This window comes from Chenopodium album, chromosome 23 (genome assembly GCF_948465745.1).
Source record: "Chenopodium album chromosome 23, dcCheAlbu1.1, whole genome shotgun sequence".
NCBI lineage: Eukaryota > Viridiplantae > Streptophyta > Magnoliopsida > Caryophyllales > Amaranthaceae > Chenopodium > Chenopodium album.
The window spans coordinates 28,865,324-28,889,517 of NC_137856.1; the positions used below are offsets into that span (position 1 = coordinate 28,865,324).

The window sequence follows — 24,194 nt, forward strand, 5'->3', positions numbered from 1 at the left end:
AATATCAGGAAATTTTCGATTACAATGAGATTAGATATGAAATATAGGAGTTTAAACTGAAACAAATTTAACTGAAATTATTTTTGCCTAGCTGAAATTATTTTTTTATTGATTTTCTATTATTTTTTTGTTAGAGTTACTGATTTTTACTGAATTTTATAAGGTGAAGTATACAGGGCCTAAGTGTAAAGCAATTTCAATAAGTCAGTCAATATTTTTGCCTTTCAAACTTTAGAGTAGGGAAGATAGACCTCGACGACGGTTGACTTGTTCATCTTTACATGCTTTTAAGTCACTACACTGCCTGACTGCCATACTGTTATTATTCTTAAGTTATCTCTCTAAAATTGAAAATACACTTTCATGAGTTCATCACATATTTTTCGATTCAAAAATAATCACAAAAAGATGTTGAAAGGGGAATTTAGTTGGGGTATTTCTTTGTTGCTAATCGTTGTAGCAACATTGTTGTCTTCACACCAAACTATAGGCCAAGAAGTTGCATCTGTAACAAACTCAGAAATAGCCCTTCCTGGTTGTCCTGACAAATGTGGCGACGTCGACATCCCCTATCCTTTCGGCATAGGGGATAAGTGTCACTACGGTAATCCCCTTACTGAAGGCATATTCTACAATATCACTTGCAACGACACAACGGTCCCCCCGTTTCCAACTTATGGTGCTACTAAGGTAGTAAAAATCGCGCTAGATGGTGAGTTCAGGGTAAGTAACTACATTTCATACATGTGTTTTGATGAAAATGGTAGCACGAACAATTATACATCCTGGATTAGTGTCACAAGATTTGCTCTATCGACAACCCAAAACATAGCCGGTGCCATTGGGTGCGATACCATGGGTTTGTTCTCAGGAACAATGATGAATAGTACAAGTGAGTTTCTATCAGGGTGTATGACTGGGTGCACTAAACAATCATATATCAGCAATAAATGCGAAGGCATCGGTTGCTGCCTGGCCTCCATTCCAGACGGAGTAACCAACATTACATTAGAAGCTAATACTATCTTGAACCACAAATATGTACTAGGTAATTACAATCCGTGCAGCGTGGCGTTTGTGGTGGCTAAGGATCAGCTTCAACAAAACGACTCTGAAATCCCCTTCTCTATTCAGTCTATTTTAACAAAAGATGTCTCACTCTTCAAAGATGCCAGCGAATTGTTGTATCCAATGGTATATAATTGGTCAATTGGAACTAAAGATTGCAAAAGCGCGCAATCAGCTGGGGAGCCATTGTTGTGCAAGGGTAACTCTGTTTGTGTTGATGACTTGCCTGGGCAATGGGGTTACCGGTGCGTGTGCAAACCTGGATTCCAGGGTAACCCTTACCTATATGATTGTCAAGGTAATCCAACTTGTCCTACCTTTTCTCGTAATTCCAATCAAAACTACTCCCTCCGTCCCCAAATTAAAAGTCCTTTTTTTTTTTAATGTGAGTAATAAATGCTAGAAAGATGCTTTGTAATTATTAGGGGACGGAGGGAGTATGTAATACTTAATTTTCTTTATTACTAGACTTATATTATATTTTGTTAATGTATATCACTAAAGTTATTTCTGCGTGGTTCTATATTAGACATTGATGAATGCGCGGACAATAGCTTGAATAATTGTGAAATACAAGAGTATTGTCACAACATTCCCGGAGGTTATAACTGTACATGCCCAAAAGGCTACCTTGGCATGGCTACGAAGGACCGTCCTTGTAATCGATATTCAGCAAGCATGAAGAAATTATTATTAGCAATTAAAATCATACTTGGTGAGTATATAGACCATTTTCTTTTATGATCAAATCTGCCGTTCTTACATTACAATACAATTAAAGTTTAATACTCCCTCCTTATTTTAATAGATGTATACTTTGATTTTTTTTTTTACTATTCACATAATGATTTTGACTAGATTTATTTCCTAATATACATATAAAAAAAAAAAAATGCTACTATATAATACATTTTATGTATATTTTCATAATAATAATTTCCTGTTATTTTACTAAGATATAATTAGATAAATTAATAGTTAAAGTCGTGTCTTGACATATGTGTTTAATCAAAATGTAACACTTATTAAAAACAGAGTGAGTATCATTAACCATTATTTTTAAGTAGCCCACCTTATATGTTGTTGGCCACACCATGTGACCGATTGTAAAAGGAAAAAATAATCTCTATAATACTAACTGAGTAATCCCTATGACACTGACTAAGTAATCCCTGTAACACTATTGTAATACTGACCAAGTAACCCTATAATATTGACCGAATATCCCCTACAACACTAACGAAATAACCCCTTAATATGAAAGTTTTACACTTTTACCCTTCAACCATTCTAGTCCATAGAAAAAGCTAAGTATCTTTCGTTTATGTTACGTCGCGACTTCCCTCCATTATTTTTGGCTGGATATATAGCGATAAGAAGAAGAAACTATCTAGAAAGCCTGATGTTGATTCTGGTCCCAAATACCTTTCTCTATTGATTATTCTTCCTTTCTTTCATCCGTTGACGGTGTCAACTTTAGAATTCTAAAATCAGTTTGTCCCATGTGTATTTAGTACACCTGGTTATTGGGTGGGGTCACGTCAGTGAATTAGACATTTTTATTTAAAAAAAAAAAAAGAAAAAGAGAGATATTTATATTTTCAAAATAATCTAACATGATTTACAATATTAATTTATATTGGGTGGGGTCAGGTCAGGTCAGTGATTTGTTTGGTTGCAATAGGAATTAATTTTCGATGGTAATTTTCAATTTATGGTTTTTAATAAACAAAAATAAGTGCTTTGACCCAAAAAAATTATAAGATGATTTTTAACAAAATCTGATTTTATAAGATGGTTTTCAACAAATTTTCCTTATATTAATCTGTGATTATATATCATTGTTTAGGTGTTGGAGGGGGTATCATTTGTTCTTTATTGGCTGGTTTTTGGTTCCATTGGCAACATGGAAACAAAAAGATGCAAAAATTGAGGGAGAAATGCTTTCAACAAAATGGTGGTCATATTTTACAGCAAAAACTTTCAGCACGAGATGTATCAGTTGGTAGTATGGTTAGTATGTTCACAATCGAACAACTTAAGAAGGCCACAGATAACTATAATGATAGTAGCATCATTGGTCGCGGAGGTTTTGGAATGGTTTATAAAGGAATACTACCAAACAACCAAATAGTCGCCATCAAAAAGTCCCTCAAGGTAGATTCTACCCAAGTTGAGCAATTCATAAACGAGGTTGTTGCACTGTCACAAATCAACAATAAGAATGTGGTAAAGCTCTTAGGTTGTTGCTTGGAGACGGAGGTACCTTTGCTCGTATATGAATTTATTAGTAACGGCACATTGCATGATCATTTGCATGATGAGGGGAAATTGTTTTCTTTTATTTGGGATGTTCGCTTAAGAATTGCAGCAGAAGTTGCTGAGGTCTTAGCCTATTTGCATACTACAATTTCTATACCGATAATTCATAGGGATATTAAGTCTGCAAACATACTCTTGGATGATAAGTGCACAGCAAAAGTCGCTGATTTTGGAGCTTCTAAGCTAGCTCCGGTAGATCAAGAGCAGTTAGGAACTATGGTTCAAGGGACATGTGGTTATCTTGATCCAGAGTACATGCAAACTGGTGAGCTCACTGATAAGAGCGATGTTTATAGCTTTGGTGTTGTTCTTGTCGAGTTACTTACTAGAGAGAAGGCGATATCTTATGCTAAGCCGGAGAATGAGAGAAGTCTTGCTTTATGCTTTCTTAGGAAATTTAAGGAAGATCGATTGTTAGAGATTTTTGATGAAAAAATTGTAAGTGATGGTGCAATCGAGCAACTTAAGGAAGTTGCTAATCTTGCAAGGAGGTGCCTGACACTTAAAGGACAGGATCGCCCAACAATGAAGGAGGTTGCAAGAGAGCTAGAAAGGATTAGATGTATGACTACTCATCCATGGTTGTCAAACAACAGTGTGCTACTCCAAGAAGAGAGTGAATATCTCATTGGTGAGGCGCATGATTTCAACAATGGCTATGGCAATGACGGCATGAACTACTCATCAAGCAGCCAAAGTAGAGTTGTGCAGTTGGTGCCTTTGGATGATGGGAGATAGATGATTACTTTGCTTGACCTACATACAATGGAATATATACTTGTTTGAGTTCATATTTGTTACCTTAGGTTGAGGAGGTTTGTTATTATCATACTGTCTTTTAAATATGTTGTATAAATACTTCAAGCTTGTACTATTTTGAAATGGCATATTATGGATTTCCTAATGAAACCTACAATCTAAACAACTTACAAACTTGTTGATTTTGTAACACATGAGTTTGTCTAAGTCATCATCAGAACTCAACACATTTTAACAATATTACAATTTCTTACAAATGAGCGTCTCAAACATTTCCGAGGCCCTGTTCTAATCCTAAAAGATGTGCACTAATAAACTAATGCAATTTTTTATTATAGATAAATTCACATCATTATAATAAGGATTTTTTGTAAAAAACTACCTTTTATAATCCATTTTTTGCGAGAAACTACCTCAAAAACGAAATGTTGTAATTAACTACCTAATAAAATACAAAATGTTGTAATTGACTACCCTCCATCGGAAAGTCAAGTTTGACTTTATTTTACCGGCGTTGACCAGGACACGTGAGGGTCACGTGACCTTTAAAAAAAAATCCCCCCTTTTTTCCCTTATTCTCCCTCCTCTTCCTTCGAAAACTTACTGTTGCTTCTCTCTCCTCATTACCAATTGCTCAACAACACTGATTAGACCTAAATTGCAGAAGCTCTGAGCAAAATTAATGGCGAATTCAAAAACAACACTACAACAGATACAAAAACAACAAAAGCCAAATTTCCTCCAGCACTAAATTCACCAGAATTCTTCTTCTTCAACTTCAGTTTCATGTGCTCTGCTTCATCCATTAACCTCTTCTTTTCAGCTTCAAGGCAGCATACTCTGTTCTTCAATACAGCAACCTCACCTTTCAGAATATGCTTTTCAGAAATTAGTTGATTAGTAATATCCCGTTGCCAATCAATTATCCCTTCATCCACCCAACGAAAGTATTTGCAACCCCTTCGATTAGTTTCGGGATTATAAAACTTACAAGCTTCAAACTTCCTTCCGGGGTTATCATGCGTCCACGATGTCACCCTCGCAATGGGAATTCCACACTTACACTTGCCGTTGGATGGTGAAGCCATTCACACCTACACTCACAAATCGCAAAAAAAATTAGAGTAAAACCTAAAACAAAGAACACGAAAATAATAGGATAAGCAATTCAAATGGGTATTCCAGCGTACACCATCAAAATCACACAAGTAGAACGATTTCTGGTTTAATTACCCAATTTGAGGAGGAAATTGATAAGAAGAAGGGAGATTCGAATTGAAATTAGGGGTTTGGGGATGAAATGAGGGGAATTCGTGAACTGGGAGGAGAATAAGGGAAAAAAGGGGGGTTTTTTTTTTTAAAGGTCACGTGACCCTCACGTGTCCAGGTCAACGCCGGGAAAATAAAGTCAAACTTGACTTTCCGGTGGAGGGTAGTCAATTACAACATTTTGTATTTTATTAGGTAGTTAATTACAACATTTCGTTTTTGAGGTAGTTTCTCGCAAAAAATGGATTATAAAAGGTAGTTCTTTACAAAAAAATCCTTATAATAATGTGTATCAAAAACGTAAAATTCTTTACTTTAATTGTAAATAATTATTAAACCCAACGAAAAACACCAAAAGAAACGAAATCAACAAAAATACTTCGATGTAATTAAGCAAATAATAATAAGTAAAAAGATGATTGAAGCAATCTAATACGAATTCAATCAACAATTGTTCAAATTTAAGATTATGCAAACTCATTCTTGCAAAAAAAAAAAAAAAAAAAAAAAAAAAAAAAAAAAAGTGAAACTCAAGTGTATGAGTAAGTAATATCTCTATTGATTTAAAACGTGTTATTTTAGGAAAGCATGCAAAACTTGTGTAATGGCACCATTTGTGAAAAAAAAAAGAAGAAAAAGAAATAGCTAGGGTGATCAAATATTTAAGTTCCTGGATATCTAAATATGAAGAATATTGACTATGTTGATGCCATGTACTCGTATACTTGGTGAGCTAGCGAAGGAACAATAATAAACAATGAAGGAACTTGACTATGATGAAATTGAAATCTATTTAAGTTCCAGTATGCCAAATGTTCCTCAAAGAAGTTGGTGGTTGAAATAAGGGAACTTGGTTATCAATTGGCAAGATGAATATGTGTTGTGTTTAACAGGAGATTCAAGAGTTTGAGGTGAAGTACAATGTGGCGGCCCTCATCTCAAAAGGTCTAAACGTAGAGCACAAATTCCCCTTCACGTTCCCTCTACTTATTTTGTTCCATATGCTTCTCTATATATCCTTTGAGCTTGCGCTTTCATTTGTCTATTCATGCAATCCATTTCTAACTTTTTAGCTCTGATCTTTACTTGATTTTTAACTTCTTATTTGTCAAGCTCAATTAAGGGTTTTGAAGTTGGGCCTTTGGATTGTGAGTTGGAAATTAGTGTGGAAATGGTATCCGTGTTTGAAAGTGAGTACCTTGAGGCTTTTAGGAACAACAAGTGTTTAACCAGTATATATGTACTTATTATATAGTGGTAGGTGTGACATATGACTTTACGTGTGTATAATTTACGAAAAAAACAAACGTGTGGAACTTTACTCTTTTTGATAATGACAAAAAGGGGAAGAATATGTATGATGCTTATGGTATGCGGTAATTAAGGCTAAAGTTCTTACATCATGATCGTTGAAAGTACATATATATTGATAAAGATGTGTATTGCTAAGTTCCCTTACTATGTTAAGTTCCTGTGTATGTTCCTAACTTGTTCAAATGTTATTTCCTTGAAAAACTAAGGGGGAATAAATGTACAACGATTATACTTTAATATGTGATAAGCATCATTAGTTTGTCATCATCAAAAAGGGGAAAATTGTTGAGCAATTAGGTTTTGATGATTATAAACTAATGATGATTATCTATCTAACGTGTATGTTAAGTTGTGCATAGAAAGAGCAAGTTATGTTTGGAACAGGATACAAGGAACCTGAGCAATGTCAAGTATATATATAAGGAACTTGAGCAATATAGGATAAGCAATAGAGGAAAAAGAACAATGATAAGTGTTATGGTTGATAAGCATGACGATGGCTAAGGAACCATGAAGGTAATTATAACTATGTAAATATGTGTTTGCATATGTTAGCTTCATAAGGTAAATATCCTATACATATATAGGTTATGTATGTGTAGGAGTCTTTTAATTTAGTTTAGTTTTCATAATTGTTTTTATAAATGAATAAACTAACCTTCTGTCTTACTTTGTTATCCTCAAAAAATTGCTCAGTTTGTCATCACCAAAAAGGGGCAACTTGTTGGCCGTTATGAGGTTTTGATGATGATAGTTGTGATTGACCAAACTTCCATTTTATAAAGATTTTCTAGTGTTGTGATGTTTGCAGGTTTAAACTCTGGGAGTTGAAGAAGGAACTGAAATAGAGGAACTTTAGAAGATCCATGAGGATACAAGTAAAGTTAGAAGAAGAGTTCCAGAAATGGAACTTCAAGAAGTTTCTTAACAGGAACTTCGCAACGGGTTGTAACGACCTAGTTCCGGTGTAATGCTGGGGCAAACCCTAAGATCTTGAATATATTAAGACTACAAGATTCCAGAACAAGAGTTTCAGAGAAGCAACATGAAGACAGAGAAATAGAAAATTATTGCTCTAGGATTCATGTAAGTATGTTGGACATAAAAGTTGGTCTGGAACAAGTCTATATAGAATCAAGGTGAACTCCAAACAGTCAATAAAATTAGAGTAACTGACTTGTCAAGAACTTAGAGACTGTCAGAGTTCAGGAACCTAATAGGAACTTAAGTATGCACGTCGTTAAAAGTCGGTTTTAATGATATATATATTAATCTAATACGTGCATATCTTTTAGGGATTTGATTTTACTGAATAAATATATTTATCTTCTGATAAATCCCTTTTGGAAAAAGATAAGTTTGTTTAAAAAGTATTTTTAAACAAAAAGATAAGTTTTGAATAAAATCTGATTTTATGTTAAGTTTATCTTATTATTATTGGCAGTTTTTATTCTTAACAAAAAGATATATTTTCGGAAAACTTGTTTTTAGAAAATATCTTTTAGACTTATCTTTTCATAAAATTTATCTTTTTCAAGATAAAATGATTAATTCGAGCGTACTATAAATATTCTCATATGTATTCATTCAAAGTTGAGGATGACGAAGTGTAGTGGTCGTGGTTAATAGTTTTATCCTTCACCACGAAGCTAAGTTAGTCCTCCTGGTCAAAGTACCTATCAGGTTTTGGCTACAGTACGTCCAGTGTGTTCCAGACAGATCTTGAGTGTTCAACATATATATTTTATCTCTTTATTCATATATATGTATTTAGAGATATTCAATGAGATCTTGTAATGGGAAAAAGGGTTTGAATGTTTTGGGTTTTGGGGTGAGATTGTGAATTCTCTACAAATTCACGTTTGACTAGTGTATGAGTTTGAATTCTCTAAAATTCAAGTGATAGCTGTGAGTGCACAGTGACTGAAAGGAACCTGAGAGATGTCTTGGGTCAAATGAAAGGAACCTGAGAGGTGCCTTGGGTCACCTAGGAAGTGTCTTGGGTTAAGGGAAAAGGTAGGAGGTGTCCTATCAAGTGGCAAGTATCCGTGGTGGAACTTGCGAAGCAAGGTCTGTGTAATAGGTTGTACTAGGAGAGTTGCCTATTATAGTGGAGTTTGTTTGAAAGTCCCGAGAAGGGCCGAGGTTTTACTTCTAGTTAGGCCCTGGAAGTTTCCTCATAAAATCTGCTTTGCACTCTTTAAGTTCCTAACTATAACTGTTTTATATTCCGCGAAAATCAGGCACTAGGAACTTACTATAATTCACCCCCCCCTTGTAGTATAGCATCCGAAATAACAGTCATGTGATACACCTTGTGCCAAGTGTTGGCTGATCGACACCACGTGTTGATTGAAAATTTTCTGTTATCTTTGTCGTTATGCACATATGCCAATATGATCACTATGATAGTTAACTCATACTCGTTAAATCTACAGTCGGGTTGATATCGACATACATTCTATTGATATCGGCATATCTTCCCATACAAGAGGTGATATATTAAACTGAAAAATTGAAAATTCGAAAATAATAAAATTAATAGTATGGATCAAAAATTATGAATCAATGGCAGAAGATGGAAAGTGGTATTTTGGGAAGTGTAAATTGAAAGGAGTGATTCATGGGAGTAATTACTGAATAGATGTATTGGGAGAGTTAATATAAAAGGTTAACTTAGACTGTTTGACCAAAAAGAGAAAGACAATGCAAACAGGTTTTTTTTTTTAAAAGAACTGGGCTCCTAATAAATTATGGCGTCGACCCCCAAAATACGCACTAGTTATATTCTTACAAGCATGACAATTTTAAACTAATTTTGGCATATTCATCCCAAATTTTATGCGTAATTAGCAATCCCTCCGTCCCCTTTCATTTGCTTCAAAGGGGTGGAGTTGTTATTTATTTTGTTGAAAGGAGTTGATTATAGAGAAAATAATGAAACTAAAGAGAGTGACGGTGAGAGTAATTTGTGGTCACTAAGGGCCTATTCTGATTTACTGAAATGAACTGATTGAAGCTGAACTGAATTGAATAGAACTGAACTGAATAGAACTGAAATTAATTGTTTATGAGAGAAGGAAATTAGGAACTAAACTAACTGAATTGAACTAAACTAATTTGAGCTGAACTGAACTGAACAAATTAAAACTGAACTGAATTGAGCTAAATTAATTAAAGTTGAATTAAACTAAAGTGAAATTAAGCCGAAGAGAATAAGCCCTAACACCAAAAATAGCATGGGTCAAACTCAAAATAACCAAACATTTAGATTTTAGAGTCAAAGGTCACAAAGGGAATATGGCCAGTAGCTAGTAGGCATTTGCGCAGCGCGCGTGTTATTAAACCTTATCTTGAGCTCACTAACAAGCTCTACTTTACCAATTCCAGGGGGTTTAGGCAACAGAGAATTCCAGCAAAACAGAGGAGTTATCCAAAGCCAGGTTAATTTCATTACTCTAATTTTATTCGCATTCTATTATTTTGGTCTTAGATTCTCAATTTACAGTTGAATGTTGTGCTTATGCTATTAATTGAATAAGCTTATTGGGGAAAATTTGTGGGAAAATTGGATAGGGTTTATGAATGCAATTGCTGTATTTTAGTTATGACTTTAAAAGCATATAAATTTGTAATTTGTTTGATGATAATTGTTTGATTTTTTATGGGGTTTGCTGAATTTGCCATAAAATGGCTGCAGGGTAAATGGGTTTACAATATGCTGCTAGATTTCAGTACTCACCCTTGGCACTAGACAGTAGCTTAAAGGTGTGCTCGATTTCGGGTGGTAATTTTTTGGTATCAAAGAGACCCTTTGTTCAATTTTTGAGGAGGGAGGGGAGGTTTTGCCTTTCGTCGTCTAAACATCTAGCAATCTCTTTACCGGTTTGTTTTCTTACTGTGTTTATATAATTCATAATGTAGTTGAATTGGAATATTGTATTGTTGTTATCATGCTAATGAGAACATCAGCATTGTGATTTTAGAAGATGGAGATGTGGAATTGGTAGAAATGCTGATAATGTGAAGTCTGGTGATGAGGATGGTTTCATGGATGAAGATGAGAGGCGTGATTGGAGGAAAAAGATTTGGGATGTGATTGATAAGTATCCTAATGTTCAAGAGGAGCTTGATCCCGAGGAGAAGAGGAGGAAGATGGAGAAGCTTTTGGCCGAGTACCCCCTTGTCGTGGAGGAGGAAGATCCTGACTGGCCGGAGGATGCTGATGGAAGGGGTTTCGGTTTGGATCAATTCTTTAATAAGATTAGCATCAAGAATGTGAAGAAAGATGACGATGATGAGGATTATGATAGCGATAAGGAGATTGTGTGGCAGGACGATGATTATATTCGTCCGATTAAAGATGTTAGTCATGTTACCTTGGCAGAATGGGAGGAGATGATGTTCAAGGATATCAGTCCTCTAATTTTCTTGGTGCACAACCGCTATAAAAGGTTAACTTTCCATCTTTCTTTCTATAACGTGGAATGCTGTTTTATGTCTAAATTTTGGTCAGATTAGACTCATTAGAGGGAGCTATATGCTTCTTAGCTGCTGAAGAAATTGTAGAGCAGCAGGTGTTGTGAATTACTGCATTTAGGCAATTTGTCAAAATTATAATATATTAGATGTCCTCTCGACTACTTCGTGAATAGGCAATGCGTTTAAGTTGTACTTGTAAAATTTTTGTGTTGATTTTTATGCTCTTTTAGCTTGCAAGATTAAAAATCCTCTTTGTAATTGCAATACTTATTTTCATATATGTTTGCTTCATATATATAGACACTGGTAATAACTCGCCATGGCAGTCACAGTTATGTTCATATGTACAGAATATTTTAGATTGTTAGATAGTAACTTATACCTTTAAGCTATAACTCAGAATGTCAATCACAGTTCAAGTTCATATAAGCAAGTTTTTAAAAAAATTCATAAGGTAATGTGGTTTTAAAAAAATCACCAGGTACAAGTTTTACAAATATTCAACAAAGTACTCGTGGGGTGCTGTGATAATTTCAAACTGAGCCAAAAGTTGATATAAGTTAACTTTCTGTAAATCTCTTGTGTACATGGTGATATCGTTTATTTAAAAAAAATTCACAAAAAGTACCCGGTGAAATTACATGAGGGGGCTCCTTACCATTTCATGCACTAAACAATTTATCCTTCATCATAAGTTGTATTGAGAGATGAACATAAAAATGTTTAGTTTGGTTTAGACTTTGAATGATGTTGTAGCTAAAATGTTTAAATTTTGTTGTACCATCTGCAATGATTAATCATCAATGCTATCAGTATATAGAAGTGTGCTTTGTGACTGCTGAGTATTTTTTAGTACTCAATCATCAAATTAAATTTCTTGTCCTTTGTCCTTAACCTTGGTAATGGTAATTTGTTGCTTGCTCCTTTATATATGTTTTTCTCGGTAACTGAATCAGTACTCTCTTTTTTTATGTTTGAGTAAAGTATCAAAAGTTTCAGCCTTGTATTTCATGCTCTGTGTTTTGCCTGTTTTTGTGCTAGTGGTTTTGATAGTTTTAGTTGTTATTATTGCTTATCAGTCATGATCTCATGAATATAGCCCTCTGTAAGTGCACATATACAGTTATGATACTCAAATTTTGAAGACAAATTGATATAACCTTCTATATTATGGAAAAAAGGATTTAACTTCCAAACCTTCTGTTTATGGGATTAAAATGGGAAAATAATTTGGTCATGTGCTAGCTATGTTGCATGAAATTTTCAGACCTAGAACGAGAAGTCTAATATTGCTTTTAGTGCTCTTCTCTTTTTCTGTAATAGCAGTAATTTAAACATCTACCTTCTATATCCTCATTTGTTTTTTTTTGTCTGAGTGCCTGCTTCACCTCAAAATTATCTTAGCAAACTGGCTAAACTTATACACTCGCTTGCCTGTCCTGTATCTGAATATAAACATGTTTGCAGACCAAAAGAAAATGAACTATGTCGAGACCAGTTGGAAAGAGCTGTGAATATAATATGGAACTGCAGGTTACCATCGCCTAGGGTCAGTCTTCTGCTTCTTATGCTCTTCTTCTTTAATATGGATTTATCTACTTGAGCAAAACTGACAACTTACTTTACAAATTCCAGTGTGTTGCAATAGATGCAGTTGTAGATTGTGATTTGGTCTCTGCTTTAAAGGTGTCCAAATTCCCTGAGCTCATCTTCACAAAATCTGGGAAGATATTATATCGCGAGAAAGGTTATCATTCTTTTTATTTTATTTATCCCCCAACAAAGTTTTCTTTCATTGCAATATTGCTTTCGCTATACATTTCCCATGAGAGTGACTGTTGTAACTTCTTTTCGGTTTTACAGCTATAAGACCAGCTGATGAATTATCAAAGATCATGGCATATTTTTACTATGGTGCGGCAAAGCCACCGTTTTTCAACATCATGGAAAACATTGACGAAGATGTTCCATCAGCCCCTATTAGCGCTGAATCTTAGTAACACCGTCATGAAGGTAAAGATAGAAGTTTTTTTAGTTTCTCACTCCTGTTGTATACAATGATGTGAAGCATGTTAATTAGGATCAAGATACATTGTTACATGTAGTTAACTCTGTACTCTAGCACATGTGATGTCTCATCTTTTCCTTTGAAGTTGAAAATATTAAAAAGCAATAATTATATCAATATTTCATACTCGTTAATATTATATATATTTTCATCGTCTATGCTTGTTGTATCTGGATTCTGTTGTCTCTGGTATGAGGAAATTACTTGCATTACCAGTGTTTTCCTTCTTTCTGCTATGAGTCAACTGAGTGATTTGTGCTTTAATAAAATGAATACAATGTGAAAATCCACAAAGGGAGTTAGTTTTATCAGACAACTTATTGAATTCTAAGTTTGGCACAGCTGGATGTGGACCGGACATGGACACCAGGCCCCCATGGTCTTCTGTGGTTCTAACAGAGCATGGACTTGACCCTTCCTTAGCGGGATTTTTGTGTTAGGCACCTGGGTTGGGGATGTGAAGTGTGATAGACTTTAATTTCCTCTAGCTCTAGGTCTCCTGTTATTTTGTTATTGTATTATTGTTGAGGGGAGAGGCTGTCATGATTAGTATGAGTTATGTAGATTAGTATGAATCTTACTGTAATTCATGCAAATAATGCCGTATAAAATTAACAATAAAGAGTGTTGCATATTAGATGGTTGGTCAACTAACATTCATCTAGAAAAACCACCTCCCTAATTAGCTTACCATGCTTAATGATGCTCGATCTTGGGTTGGCCATAGCGGCACACTGTAGTACTGTACTTGTCTCGGAAGAAAATGATGGATTTGAGTGACACAACTGCCATAATTGGCAGATTGGTAGGTAACAATTTAGCATATTATAGGATCTCTAGTTCCTAGTAGGTGAAAGCTGTAAAATATTATCACCTAGCTACCAGTGGTAAACCGGTAGAAGCTCGAGAAGTAACAAAGACTTGGGATCAAATGTCGTCCGTATTGTCAGTCTTTGTATCTTGCACGGAAAAAAGTCCACATGTTTTTCTGATTGAAACAATATCCTTCACATTAATTTAGTCACTTTCAAGACTTGAAAGTTTGAATTGAAGCAGGAAGGTATTATTCCTTAGAATATGCTTTTGTACTTTCCTATGTTAGCTTACCAAGTTACCATATATACAGAGTTACAGACTCATAACTCATGCTAAAAGGCCATTTTCTTTTCTTTGTTATATTGTCTGAAACCTTGTACAAGTATTATGCAAAAGTTGAATTACATTTTTTTGGCAGGAGATGAATATGTTTTGTTTATGGTCCTCTAACCATTAAGTCATTTTCTATATATTTTGAGTATATTAGAATATGGTTCTAGTGATTAGATGACCATCAACAAACATGTTCATATCATTGCACTTGCCTACAAATTAAATCACTCTCAAGATCCATAAAGCAAGATGGCCTGCATATTACATCACTCTCAATGTTTATAAGCAAGTGGCCTCTATGAATTTTATAGAAGTCACTGATTTTCAAAATCCAATGATCCTATACAAGTACACAAGGAATTTTCATTCCTTCTCTTTCTATTATTACACCTAGGGCCTATGTGATTGTTCTATGTGATCGATGGATCAGTCCAATTTGGTTTTTGTGTCGGGCTAGGTAGGGCAGAGGAGCTTGGACCGACCTACGAAATAACCGGGATGAGAGGTAGGCTGGTCCGGGTGGGCTGCTTTATTTCTGGATTAAAAGTTCTTGTTAAAAATGACCAAGACTCCTATAATTTTTTGGTAATTTTAGTATAAACGATTGATTCGAGCAAGACTCTACGAAAAGTTATTCGATTTAACCATAACCAATTTTCACAAATATCAAAACCACCAATAAACATGTAAAACTTCTGGATAGCATTGTATACATCCTTCCCTCATCTTTTTATTTTTTGAAAAATTTCCCTGATCTTGTAAGAAGGTTGGAAATGGGATTTAAATCTTGCTTTGCAAAATTTGAAGTGTCAAACAAAAGAAAATAAAAGGGAAACATAAAACATGGGTACTAAGGACTTGTTCTTTTCAAATTATTTTCAGTTCAGTTTAGTTCTTAATTTCCTTCTCTCATAAAAAATTCAGTCCAGTTCAGTTATTAATTTCATTCTTTCATAAAATATTCAGTTTAATTTAGCTCAGCTCAATTCAATCAATCAAAACAGACCCTATCCTCTTTCCCTTTCTTGTAGACCCCTAATTAACCAAGTGGCCCCTAAAAATACCATAAAGCAACACTTTAAGCAAACCAAAGCAGAATGGAAGAACTACTTCTGAGTTAATCAAGTGCAAACTGCCAACTATTGAAATTTGAAAAGACTTGAAAGTGATCACTCATTCACTTTTTGCCGGTAAAATAACATCTTCAAAGTTGGCACAAACTATAGCCCCGATGAACTTTTTAACAAAGTTGAAGCAAATAATCAAGCAATAATCAAGAGTGAGCAAGTGGTTAGATTTCCCTCTCGATTCCAGGAGATCTTGGGATTGATTCTCACTCCCGTCTTTGTAGCTCTCTACACACGCACGCGCGCGCGCACACACACACAAAAAAAGAAGCAATAATGCACGTATCAAGTATTTGGAGGACTACGGCTCAGCCTACAACCCTAATCTAATTCAAAGATGTTAGGGTCATGAGTGCCTATTGGAAACAAAAAAATGTAGAGATTGAGAAGAATAAATAGGAAAGAAGGCAAGGAAAATTATACAGAATGACACTATGAAATTTTCTTTAATAGATTCATAAAAACCAATGGACGACGAGCACTAAAAATTTATACAAATATCCTAAAGTATTAGGCTGAATAATACACTAACAATTCTCACTATTAATACAAAAGACACTGGTCTTACATAGTTTTGGATCTATGCCTAAGAAACAAATCATTATTAAGCCCTTTGATAATATAGATGAAGTTGTGTAGGAATCTACTGAACACAAAATCCGCTACTAAAAAACCCATTATTGACAGCTCACAGATAGTCCATTTAAGAGCGTATAACAATAATAATGAGAGCACTAAGGTTTCAAAGAAATTAAATATCTACTTGCCCATGATGGATGTACACAAGCACCCAACAAGTCAAGCCTATAACCGTTCCAAACTTCTGATTACTACCTCCATTATTTATTTTTATTTTTTTTGTAAGGTATCTCCGTTATTTTTTAGTTGGTATAAATGATTTTTGTATAACTCACAACACAAAATTTCATGTGGTTGGCCACAGCGTGCGGCCAGCTACATTTTTTTTAATTTTTTTCTCTCTTTTCCCTCTCCTCTTTCTCTCTCCTCTTTTCTTCTTCTCCAAGCCCACACAGCCACGCTAGGTCCTTCATCTCAGTGAACACAAATTTCGCACCATCGTACGATAGTCGTCGTCTTCCTCTTCGTGGTTCGTTCGTCAGAACTCCGTGGTGAATAATGGTGGTTTGGTGACTTCGTCGCCGGAAAAAAAGTTCGAGGTTTTAAAGGCTAAATTTAGCCATCTAGAGTTTTCATGGCCGAATTTAGTCATTTTAGCCATTTTAAAGTGAATTTGAAGCCATGTTAAATTTTAAGGTAAAACTAGATTTTTTTTTCTTTTTTTTTTTATAGTTTGGTTGGGTGTGGCGTGGGTTAGAGGTAGGTGGCGTGGGTTAGGGGCTGGTGGCGTGGTGTTTGGGGCTGGGCCTAGTGGCGTGTGGTGGTGGTGTGGGGCAATGGTTTGTGTGATGAGTGAGGTGCAGCAGGTGGTGGTGTGGTGGAGTTTAAGGCTTTGAGGTGGTGTAGCATTAGGGGTTACATACTTGATTAGGGGTCATGACGTGGGGAAAACTAGGTCGTTGGGCTAATTCTCCCTAAGCCAAACAAAATTTATAAACACTCAACAAACCTAAATACAAGTATAGAGGTAAGTCAAGGGTCGAACCCAAAGGAACGGTAATGTCTAAGTGCTTCCAATTATGTGCCTAAGCTAGGTCGAAGACGAAGGGTAAAAGAGGACACTAACAACTACTAAGACAAAGAAACCAAACAAGTAAAATGCTAGGGATTATGATTCACTTATAATAGCAATGAACAATGCAAATTGGTTTAGGAAGTTGACTAAGTCAAGCAATGTGAGGGAAGATCAATTATGCAACCAAAAGAGCATATCAAGCTATTCTCCTAGAGGTCTAACTAGCGTCAACTACGATAAACTCTAGCTAGGAAACATCACAAGACACCTCAATCGTGTAAATGCAAGCCACAAATCAATGGTCCGTATCAATGTGAACTTACAATGCAATCTAGTGTGAATAACAAGGGTGATCAAGCCTAAATCAAACACACACATGCACATAATCAATTAACCAATTTAATCACATCATCAACTCCATCAAAATCCCCAATCTACATCAATTCATTACATTATACAAGCTTCACCAAATCCCTAACCAAACAACTACTCTAGTAACATCATCAATTCAACAAACAACTAAGAAATCAACAATCTACAATCAAAGAATCAACAATCAAAGAAGAACAATAACTCTAATCAAACATCAATCATCAAATCATCAAAATCTAATCAAAATCAAACAATCTAAACATGAATACTAAACAAAACAATAAATGAGATAGAGTTTAGAAATGCTCATTGATAATAGAGTAGATCTCCAATACAATTATCACCATTGAATCTTCAATCTCTCAATCACCATTGAAATTCTTCACTTTCTCTCTCTAAAATCTACTCCTAAAACTAACCCCTAAATCTAGAGAGAGAAGCTCTCAACTAAGCTAAGAATATGATCTAATTCTATTATGAAAACTTCTTACAAAAATTGGGTTCAAATAGGTATAAGAAGAGAGAGAAAATCGTCGAAATCCGATCGGAAAAGACCCACGTTGGTGCGGCCACACAACAGGGGGTGTGCGCCCGCACAACCATGATGTGCGCCCGCACAACCATGGTGTGCGGCCGCACATCCCTCGTGTGCGCCCGCACATTCTGCGCGTGCGGCCGCACTCAGCTGGGTTTCTTCAAATCTTCAACTCTTCAAGCTCAAGGGGTGCACACATGATTTATGATGGTGATGGAGGACAAGGTAGGCAGTAGCTAAGGCTTAATATTGAGGGCACACACTTCCTTTGAAAGGAGCACAAGAGAAGAGCCAAGACTTGGAACTTCCACTTCTTTGCATCTTGAGCTTCCCAAACTCCATGAACTTGATCCTAAAGCTTCTTCCACCATAATGGATCACCAAAATCACGACCCGAACCTCGTCCAATACCTACAACCACGAAAATAGAGCAAATAAAGAAGAAAAGACTAGAAAACCAACGAAAAGCACAAAAGCTACAAAATAAGAGAAGAAAGGTAAAACTAAGCAACAAAGCATAAAACTAAGCACTTATTAAGCATGAAAGCTATGAAAAGAGAATAGAAATGACCTAAATGCTCATCAAATGTGTGCCATTTATGACACACATCAGGTCACTAAGGGGTTTACTAGGTAGGGGCGAAGCCAGGAATAAAAATCTAAGGGGGCCAAGATTTGATAAAGTTAACAAAAAAAATTTTTTTTAAAAAAAATGCTTAAGTGGGGAGTCGAACTTGAGACCTCTCTTACCATATAAATTCCAACTACCAACTGAGCAATCATTGGCAACATAGTATATAAGCTAAGTATTTACCACTTATTAGAATTTTATGGGGGCCAGCCTACAAAATATACATACTACCTATTGGGCCACGGGGGGCCGGCCTCCACCAGCCCCCCCCCCCCTTCCTGGCTCCGCCCTTGCTACTAGGGGTTACTAGGGGGGGGGTTACTAAGGGTTACTAGAGAGTTTACTTAAGTCAAGTTACTAGAGAGGTTACTTAATGAGTAACTTAAGGGGTTACTTAAGTAGAGTTACTAGAGGGGTTGCTGGAGAGATTACTAGAGGGGGTACTGATGTGGCACCTTGCCGCACTGTGTGGCTGGCCGCACCAGAAACTTATTAATCTCACAAAAAATACCTCTTTGTTGCATTTACAAAGTATAAAGTAATGGAGGTAATATTTTATATCTTATTCAGAGTACTATCGACTTACAACCACACAACTACGCAAGTTATATTTGTAAGTTGTAACGTTGATTGAAATATGTATTAATAATACCTATTCCAAATTGATTTCTTGTTTACATTGAATAATTTTCTAAAAGGAAATATACATTGAATTTGAATGTCCGGTAATCTTTGTAATGATTTTTCTAAAAGACAAAATCTGTAACTATTCAATAGAAAAGTAGATTTATGCCAAAGACAGGTTCAGTCAGTCAAACATATGAGCTCAAATATAAAAGGACCAAAGTCTCAGGTTAGAAATTTTAAAAATAAACATATCTAGTTTGAAATAAAGGTACACAATAACATCAATATAATAATAACTAGATACAAGAAAATCTACGCTTGAAATAATTGTTACTCTCTCCGTCTCTATTTTAATGTCCACTTTCTCTTTATTACTTCCTCTGTCTTTTTTACTTGACCTGTTTCTTTTATCACGCTTGTCAATGCAAAACTTTAACAAGCAATAACTTTAATTCTCCATAATTGAAAAATATAAAAGTTATATATTATGATAGTACTTATTGAGACGAATTCAAAATGATCAACATGAATATGTTTTTTCTTACATATTATTCATAAAACACGGTCAAAGGAGGGGTGGTGAATAGTGTGAAAGTCAAAGCGGGTCAAGTAAAAAAGAACGGAGGAAGTATTTGAATAATAAATCATAAAAAGTGGGCATTAATAAAAAGACGGAGGGAGTACTAATCAATTATAGTTTAAGGCAAATTGCACATAAGTTAATTTTGATGACATAGTTCTTTTGAGTGGCTGCTCTGAAAAAGTCTTCTTATACATGGTGATATCTTAGTCCTATTATTGAGCGACTTCTATAATTGGGATCAAGGGACCGGAGATTCCTTCCTAAATGTGTTTCATGCCCCCTTAAAAAAGACGAGGCTATCCTTTTGATAGATAAATCTACTAGTTTGCGAAATTGGTAAAAGAAGACACGAGGCACGACCATCAAAACAAATTAAATAAATTAACAGAATAAAATAAAACGAGAAAAACAATAGCTATTGGTATCCATTGACATACTAAAAACGCCAATAATCCAAACTTTTGAGAGTGAGAGGTTTGTAATTGCACATAGATGTGATGGTACTTGTTAGTCATTTGAAGTGGCTGACCAAAGTTTATTTCTAGGTGAATTCTTCACCAAATAAAATTTAAACCGCCCAACCCATAAACAAATTGGAAAAAACCAACAAAAATTATTGCAAAGCCAATTAAGCAAACATGTCTTATTCAACTAATCTTAATCATTGTATATTACAATCATTTTCCCACTAATCAATCACATTAACTCATGATCATGACTTTATAATTGATATGTACAAGTTTTTAACCCTCTTTCTTTCTTTAAAAAAAGGGGTGAAATTTATACAATTTGTGGAACAAATCAAACCTTTGTTCATAATATTACACAATTCCAAAAACAAAAAAGAAGTTTGTAAAAAAAAAAAATCAAATTACATACCACCTGTTAAGCAAGAAAACATTCTATGACTTCTATATCTCTTCATAATTTGCTTAGGAGGAGAGCTAGAATTCCTACCAACACCATAAACTTCATTATCATGATCATAGTTGAAATTATACCCATACTCTCCGGTAGACCCATACCGTCGATGCCCATGACTTCTTCCATCGAACACGCCCCCACGAGGTTCCGACCGTGTAACAACATCAAATGTTCCACCTTGTTCATGTTCACGTTCATTACCATAATCATAAAAATCAGCTATGTTGTACGTTTGTGCCGCTCCTACAGAAAGACACCGGTATTGCCTACGAACCCTGTTTCGCTTAATGACCTTATACACCATAGGAATTAATCCCTCCATTTTTCGAAACCACGATTTTGTTAATTTGTTTTGAAGAAGAAGAAGAAGGGAGGTTGTGCTTTGAGGTTAAGGAGTTAGAGGTTTCTTTTGCAATGTGTTTTGGTTTTGTTGGGAGGGTTTGGTGAGTATTCCATTATAAGGACGTTTATTTGACTTAGATGTTATGCTAAGAGATCAATATTGAATTTTTAAATTATGTATATTTGAATTGAAAGCGAACAAACAAATATATACTTGGTATATAATATATACAATAATTGATTGGAATAATGTTATGTAAATTTTTTATTTTGGCTGGATTATCAAATGAGCCAACTGGTTTGGACTAATATTTTGTTATGTTATGGTCAGATTTATGAGAGGTACATGGCTAACTTTTATTATTATTATTTTTTTAATAATATTATGAGCATAAATGGTAACGAATATATTTTATGCTATGTATTTAAAATTTTATTAGTGATGGAAGGCTTGTAACGAGTTTTATATGGTCTTTATGTTTCAAAAAAAAAAAAAAAAAAAAAAAGGTTGTATATGGTCTTTAAATAAATAAATTGCATGTTCTACTAATAGTGGCATAAGAATCATTCAAATCAGGTATTGTGTGGTTTAATTTGGTTTTTAATCATGTTCAGGTGATAATTACATTAGTCAAATTATAGTACTCCCTCGGTTCCTAAAAGTTCGATTCACTTTTGCATTGTGCAATCTTGATAATATTAAGAGAATTAGAAGAATTTAGAATTATATTTCTTGATCAAAACATTCTACCAACAAAAATATTTATACAAGTCTTGCCCCTTGGGCTCCAAGCAAGAGATTATATCAAATCCTATCAAGCTTAGGAAACTAACAAACCTTTCCTAAGATAAACTAGAAATATATCTTGCATAATCAAATAATATATCCTAAAGATATGATAATATCTTTCCTAACAAATCTCTAATGAACATCTTTTACCATAAATATTTTTGACAATGTAAAAGTAAAAATTATAAAAAGTTGATATTTTAAAAATTTTATAATTAGGGAAATCTAATAAGATCTTACACGCTTTTTATATATATATATATATATATATATATATATATATATATATATATATATATATATATATATATATATTGTATAAATCATAGAATGTGGTTAAAGTTATTGTATTGTGAACACATGAATAGTAAATGAGTCAAAGCTTTAGAAACGAATGTAATACAATTATATCTAAAATTTTTGTAAATTACTCACATTTGTGTAGTTTAATCAACTTATCAGGTGCTACTTACAGTTTATACTGTAGGTTGATTTATAACGTTCTTTTTTTTTTTTTTTTACCTCTTGCCTTTTACCTTATATAGGCGCCGTCAGGTGGTGTTAGTTGTGATTTGGAACTTAATATGGCCCATAAAAGGACCTAGGCTTGTTAATTTATGGCCATCACATTTGATCTAGACTAGGTGACATAACACTTAGAAAATACAACCATACAAATGACATAGTTATTAGTCTCTTTATAATGAAGAATCAAGCTAAGTCTTCTTCTTCATTCTTTATTTTTTTTGTTTTTGTTTTTAGAGAGCCACAAAAGGCGGGGGGTGAGAATCGATCCCAAGATCTCATGAAATCGGGAGGGAAGCTCTAACCACTTGAGCTAACCCTCACTCTCTCATCTTCATTCTTTATAATTCCATTAGATGTAGAATTTTCTTCATTCATCAAATCAAAACATTGCCTTCTTCTTGACTTCTTTATAACTCATTTATCAAAATTTTATACTGATGAATAATCATTAAAGCTAACAAAGTGGTTCAAGAAATTGATTGGATATTAACTTTATGAAATGAATATAAAGTAAAGTGACATGAAAATGTGACATATTTTAGATGATTTGTTACACGACCCAACAAAGGTTACACGTTTGGAAATCAGTTGATCAAAATATATGTTAATCATATTTATTATTGACCGAGAATCATTACAGCACAGCTGACAAATTTATATTGGATCATCCAATAATATACTCATTTTCTTCTTGGAACCTTCGGAAAAGTGTTGCTCTTGCTACAAGCTAAGTTAAATTTATTCTTTCCATCCACACGCAAATGATATGGGTTCGATTGCTCATCCTTACTAGAACTAGAATGTTCATTTATTATACAATCGGGTGTAAAATTATGCTTTTTTTACATTTTCCTTCTCATACACCTATGCTCTCGAGTATTACATGGAAATTATGCATCTTCATACAGTACTACAGTAGTATGATCCTCCCTCAATCCAATTTTTTCAATTATGTCATTCACTCATTTGTATTATAAATTGGAGAGTACATTAGAGACATGAGTCACTCTTTTTTTTTTTTTTTTCTTATTAATTTGACATTTTTCATGTTGACATTCATACTTGTTATCAAATTTAATTTGGGGTTACTAAATTTAATTTAATTTAATTTAATTTAATTTTTCATATTATTCTTAGTACAAGGCATCTAAATATATGAGACCACTCGATCCAATCCCTATCAATATGTATCATGATAGTAGTAACACAATTACAGGCAAGTACTTCGAATTACATAATATTATGATAAGAGAAAGATAAATACATTAAGGATTGAATGTACTCCATATATAAGTAAAATGGGAAGTATTATGCATAAACCAAAAATTTTATTACATATATCAATGTGTGATTTTTATCATCGAATCCTTATCCAACTCTTTTCCTAAATTAAGGACGTGTTCTGTTGACCATATTTTCACTTATCTAATAAGTTCAGATAAGAGAAGTTTAGGAAAAACAAATTTTGATAAGAGTTACACCAGTTTACAATTCTAATTAGTTTTATTAAGTTGTAGTAATTTCAAATAAATACAAATGAGATAAAACAAGATCATATATAAATGAAACACATTCTAATACTTGTAAATAGTATAATGTTGAGCGTATATTTAATTCTTACAGTCAAATATAAGCGTTGCCTTTAACATA

General features: G+C 34.2%; 3 protein-coding genes across 3 annotated transcripts; 2 read left to right on the forward strand and 1 right to left on the reverse strand.

Moving 5' to 3' along the window:
• The first annotated feature begins 277 nt into the window (after positions 1 to 277).
• Positions 278 to 4,306, forward strand: LOC145608642 (wall-associated receptor kinase 1-like). The gene is made up of 3 exons (XM_081664252.1): positions 278 to 1,366; positions 1,598 to 1,783; positions 2,918 to 4,306. The coding sequence occupies exons 1-3, from the start codon at positions 364 to 366 to the stop codon at positions 4,126 to 4,128; spliced, it is 2,400 nt and encodes a 799-aa protein (XP_081520378.1). The 5' UTR covers positions 278 to 363; the 3' UTR covers positions 4,129 to 4,306.
• A 5,735-nt stretch (positions 4,307 to 10,041) lies between these two features.
• Positions 10,042 to 13,422, forward strand: LOC145608925 (thioredoxin-like fold domain-containing protein MRL7L, chloroplastic). Its single transcript, XM_081664507.1, has 6 exons — positions 10,042 to 10,175; positions 10,433 to 10,617; positions 10,705 to 11,186; positions 12,682 to 12,763; positions 12,850 to 12,961; positions 13,078 to 13,422. The coding sequence occupies exons 2-6, from the start codon at positions 10,438 to 10,440 to the stop codon at positions 13,209 to 13,211; spliced, it is 990 nt and encodes a 329-aa protein (XP_081520633.1). The 5' UTR covers positions 10,042 to 10,175; positions 10,433 to 10,437; the 3' UTR covers positions 13,212 to 13,422.
• Positions 13,423 to 20,831: 7,409 nt separating this feature from the next.
• Positions 20,832 to 21,206, reverse strand: LOC145607291 (uncharacterized). The gene has a single exon (XM_081662996.1). The coding sequence runs from the start codon at positions 21,204 to 21,206 to the stop codon at positions 20,832 to 20,834; it is 375 nt and encodes a 124-aa protein (XP_081519122.1).
• Positions 21,207 to 24,194: the final 2,988 nt, after the last annotated feature.

What these genes read in the sequence shown, in the direction of transcription:
- LOC145608642 (XM_081664252.1), top strand. Translation starts at nt 364, where the DNA reads ATGAGTTCATCACATATTTTTCGATTCAAAAATAATCACAAAAAGATG. An exon ending in TTACCTATATGATTGTCAAG is followed by an intron (nt 1,367 to 1,597) that starts GTAATCCAACTT and finishes GTTCTATATTAG; the next exon opens with ACATTGATGAATGCGCGGAC. An exon ending in AGCAATTAAAATCATACTTG is followed by an intron (nt 1,784 to 2,917) that starts GTGAGTATATAG and finishes ATCATTGTTTAG; the next exon opens with GTGTTGGAGGGGGTATCATT.
- LOC145608925 (XM_081664507.1), top strand. Translation starts at nt 10,438, where the DNA reads ATGGGTTTACAATATGCTGCTAGATTTCAGTACTCACCCTTGGCACTA. An exon ending in GTGCACAACCGCTATAAAAG is followed by an intron (nt 11,187 to 12,681) that starts GTTAACTTTCCA and finishes ACATGTTTGCAG; the next exon opens with ACCAAAAGAAAATGAACTAT. An exon ending in GATATTATATCGCGAGAAAG is followed by an intron (nt 12,962 to 13,077) that starts GTTATCATTCTT and finishes TCGGTTTTACAG; the next exon opens with CTATAAGACCAGCTGATGAA.
- LOC145607291 (XM_081662996.1), bottom strand. Translation starts at nt 21,206, where the DNA reads ATGGAGGGATTAATTCCTATGGTGTATAAGGTCATTAAGCGAAACAGG.